The sequence below is a fragment of the Habropoda laboriosa genome, unplaced genomic scaffold (assembly GCF_001263275.1).
Source record: "Habropoda laboriosa isolate 0110345459 unplaced genomic scaffold, ASM126327v1 scaffold54, whole genome shotgun sequence".
In the NCBI taxonomy this organism is placed as follows: domain Eukaryota; kingdom Metazoa; phylum Arthropoda; class Insecta; order Hymenoptera; family Apidae; genus Habropoda; species Habropoda laboriosa.
This window is the reverse complement of record NW_017100156.1, coordinates 295,226-298,414: the sequence shown is the minus strand read 5'-3', so window position 1 is coordinate 298,414 and position 3,189 is coordinate 295,226. Positions and strand designations below refer to the sequence as shown.

At 27.5% G+C, this 3,189-nt stretch overlaps 2 protein-coding genes across 3 annotated transcripts in view; both read left to right on the top strand.

The window, feature by feature from the left end:
- The window catches only part of LOC108576541 (protein mahjong), a 7,722-nt gene extending 6,925 nt beyond the window's left edge, over positions 1–797 (top strand). The window contains 2 exon segments of the mRNA XM_017939557.1: positions 76–315; positions 519–797. Coding sequence (XP_017795046.1) covers positions 76–315; positions 519–733 — 455 coding nt within the window. The 3' untranslated portion in view covers positions 734–797.
- A 1,695-nt stretch (positions 798–2,492) lies between these two features.
- Positions 2,493–3,189, top strand: part of LOC108576747 (transcription initiation factor IIA subunit 1) — a 3,183-nt gene continuing 2,486 nt past the window's right edge. For both annotated transcript variants that reach the window (XM_017939812.1, XM_017939804.1), the window contains exon 1: positions 2,493–2,602. In XM_017939812.1, the coding sequence (XP_017795301.1) occupies positions 2,579–2,602 (24 nt within the window). In that variant the 5' untranslated portion in view covers positions 2,493–2,578. The remainder of the gene's footprint in view (positions 2,603–3,189) is intronic.

Sequence of the window (3,189 nt, the reverse complement as noted above, 5' to 3'; positions counted from 1 at the left end):
TTAATTTATCGTTGAAGATGTTGAGTTGTTTGAATCGTAATTAAAATAATTACATTAATGATCAAATGATTACAGCTACCTGTGATGTTAAGAAAGGAGTTTACGGGCTGGCTTGTAATAAATTCGACACACAAATAGCAATAGTTGAAAACCAGAATGAATTTAACAATATGCATGAGTCTTGTGTTAGGCTGTACGATGTTGGCAGAAGAAGGGATGATGAAGATGAAGCGGACGAAGATGATGATGAGGAAGATCTCGATGCAAGTGATGATGATGGTTCGAATTCTGGTTCTGATGATAACAACGCTGATGGTTTGTACCTACTATTCTTAAATATTTTAACGTTTCATAAAAATTCTTATTTGAAATATAACCATAAACATTTCTGCATACATTCATATTAACTTATTTAATTTTTAATCCTTTTCAGGTCTAATTCAATTTGAATTCGACCTAAGAGTAATTAATAAGAGGAATTATTTTTAAATTTATTTTAAAAAATCATTTTTAAATAGATGCAGATAATCCAGACGCAGTAGCAGAAGAGAATGGTGATGAAAATGAGCGAAACGATCGTGAAAATAATGATGATGATGACGATGACGACGATGAAGATGCAGCTGACGGAGACGATTCGGGAGACGATATGTTGACGGATTACAGCAGATCTCATGATTCTCCTGATTTTTCACTTTCCGATGTTGACGATCTTGAAATTCTTTTTCCATAAATATCCTGAATGCAGGAATACAAGCGAATTCTGAAAGTTCATCTTTAACAGTTCCAATGCATCATACACGGAGATTTATTTCATTTTCGGCCAATCACTAGAGGCTGAAAGATGTTTTGTTAAAACGCAATTCTTCTTAATAGTGCTTAATTGGCGGGATGGAAATATATATTTAATCGAAATATTATAGTACTAATGAGAGGTTCATAATAAGTTATATCTTTTATTATTTACCCCATTTATTTTTTATTTGAGAAATAGTAGAATTTTAATTGAATAGTTGATCAATTACACAATTTACGTGAAGTTAAATTTATTTGGAAAAAGTATTCAGAAATGTTGGATAAATTGTAGATAATTAAATACCTCATAACAGACATTTTAATTTTTTTTAGGTTTTTAATAGCAATGTAACATTAAAAAATTATCAAACACTCGTAATAAAATTATGAATTATGAACAATTTTGAAAATATTTTCCGTTCGCCAATGTTGAAACAAAGATGTATTATGATTAAAGATTGGCCAATGAAATAATTCTAAGATCGATTTACTCGGCTGTCCTTAAAGTGCTAAATAATAAAAATGATTAATCGCTGATGTAATTCTGAATTTTGATCGAGATTTTTATCGATCGATTTAAATGTATATATTATTATTTAAGGTATTTGTTGTTCAATAAACATGTATCACATATTCTCTACTAAACACTGAACTATGAATATGAGATTCTATTTCTCTTGGAGATAATCGCGAAAATTTTTATCGATTCATAGATCACATTAAAAATCGCTGGAATCGAATTTTCAATTATTTTAAACCTCAATTCATTGAAATAGTACATTTTCAGAATTCTTTAATCGTACACTTATGTATATGAAAAAAGAATGTGAGGGAGAGAGAATGTGAAAGAATAAAAGAAAGATTGTAAAAAGTTGATTTAATCCTGTCGTTTGTTATCATTAATAAAGAATCGTGAATTTGTATAGACTTGCTCTAATAAATAGAACCGCGCTTTACAAAGAATTTTTAGTAAACCTATCAATTTTTAATTTTTTTGCTATTAATAGGGTTTACTTTTTGGATATTTTATTTTTATCACACCCCATAAAGAAATAGAAATTAAAATTAAACACATCAGCACATTAACAAATTTACTTCCTTCTCCATCATACATTAATAATTTACATGTCATTATTTGTTTGTAATAATTGAATACAAAATATTTGTTTTATACTTCTTTAATACCTTTGTATTTAATTGTTTTTATTTTACTTCTTTAATGATATGCATATGAACTTACGCATAAGAGTGACCAACATATAAACTTTTATCAGCAATTATATACTTCTTAGTAATGAGTCGCCTAACCTATTTTTATTATTAAATACTGTTAATAATATGCAACAAAATAATTGGTAAAAGAAACAATTAATAAGCTTATAAATTTTAATAAACAATAAATATCTACTTGTAAATTTGATTATATATATATTTATTTCTTTATAAGTTATGATAAAGCATGCACTCTATTTAAAATTTAATAATTTAAAAACAATAAAGATTCATTAAGTGATATAAATTGCCAGTAATACAAGTTTTATAATTATTTGTGATAAATAACATTTCTTTTAATTCGTTAAAGTTTAGTTTGGTGATGTTGGATACATTGATTTTTCTTGAGATGGCTGTTCTCAGTTCACACTAGAATCAGGTGGAATGGGAGACGTGTCCACAGTATATAAAAGAGCGATGGTACCGCGGATCGGCTTCTGAACTGGGGCTGATTTATTCGTTGGATTATTCCTATTGTTTTTGTAATTTGACAATACGAATTATCCTCGCAATGGCCCTCAGTCAGACAAGTGTGGTGAGTAATAAACATGAACAAAAACAACGACTGATTAAAAGAACAGTTAATTATTATCATCACGATGACGACAATCATAATTTTTATCGCTTGATTTTTTGTTTATCATTATCATCGTTATCCTCATCATTGATCCTTATTATTCCAATCAAAAATTATTTTCCTCTGAATATTACAATAAAATTAGGTTCTATTCGTGGAATTTTAACAATTGCAAATAACAAATTTCTAGGTTGTAATGTTAAAATTTCAGAACAGTGTCAAATGGAAAGTTTGGACCAAATTTGTTGCAGCTTTGTTTAGATTTTCCTTTTCAAACAAGGTTCTTCAAAGATTTTATTGAAAGGGTTTCAGGTTAGGATGGTTTGCAGTATTCTTAAACTGTTTTAATTTCAATTAATTACTTTTCCATTCAATTAAAACACAGTAAAGAATGATTATTGTAAATCTTGGAAATAGAAAATAGAATTTCTTTAAAAAAAGGAGTTAGTAATATAATAATAATGTAATACACAATTTTAAACTGTAATGGTATGAAATGTTATTAATTTTGAATTATATATAAAAAAATAACATTAACATACTTC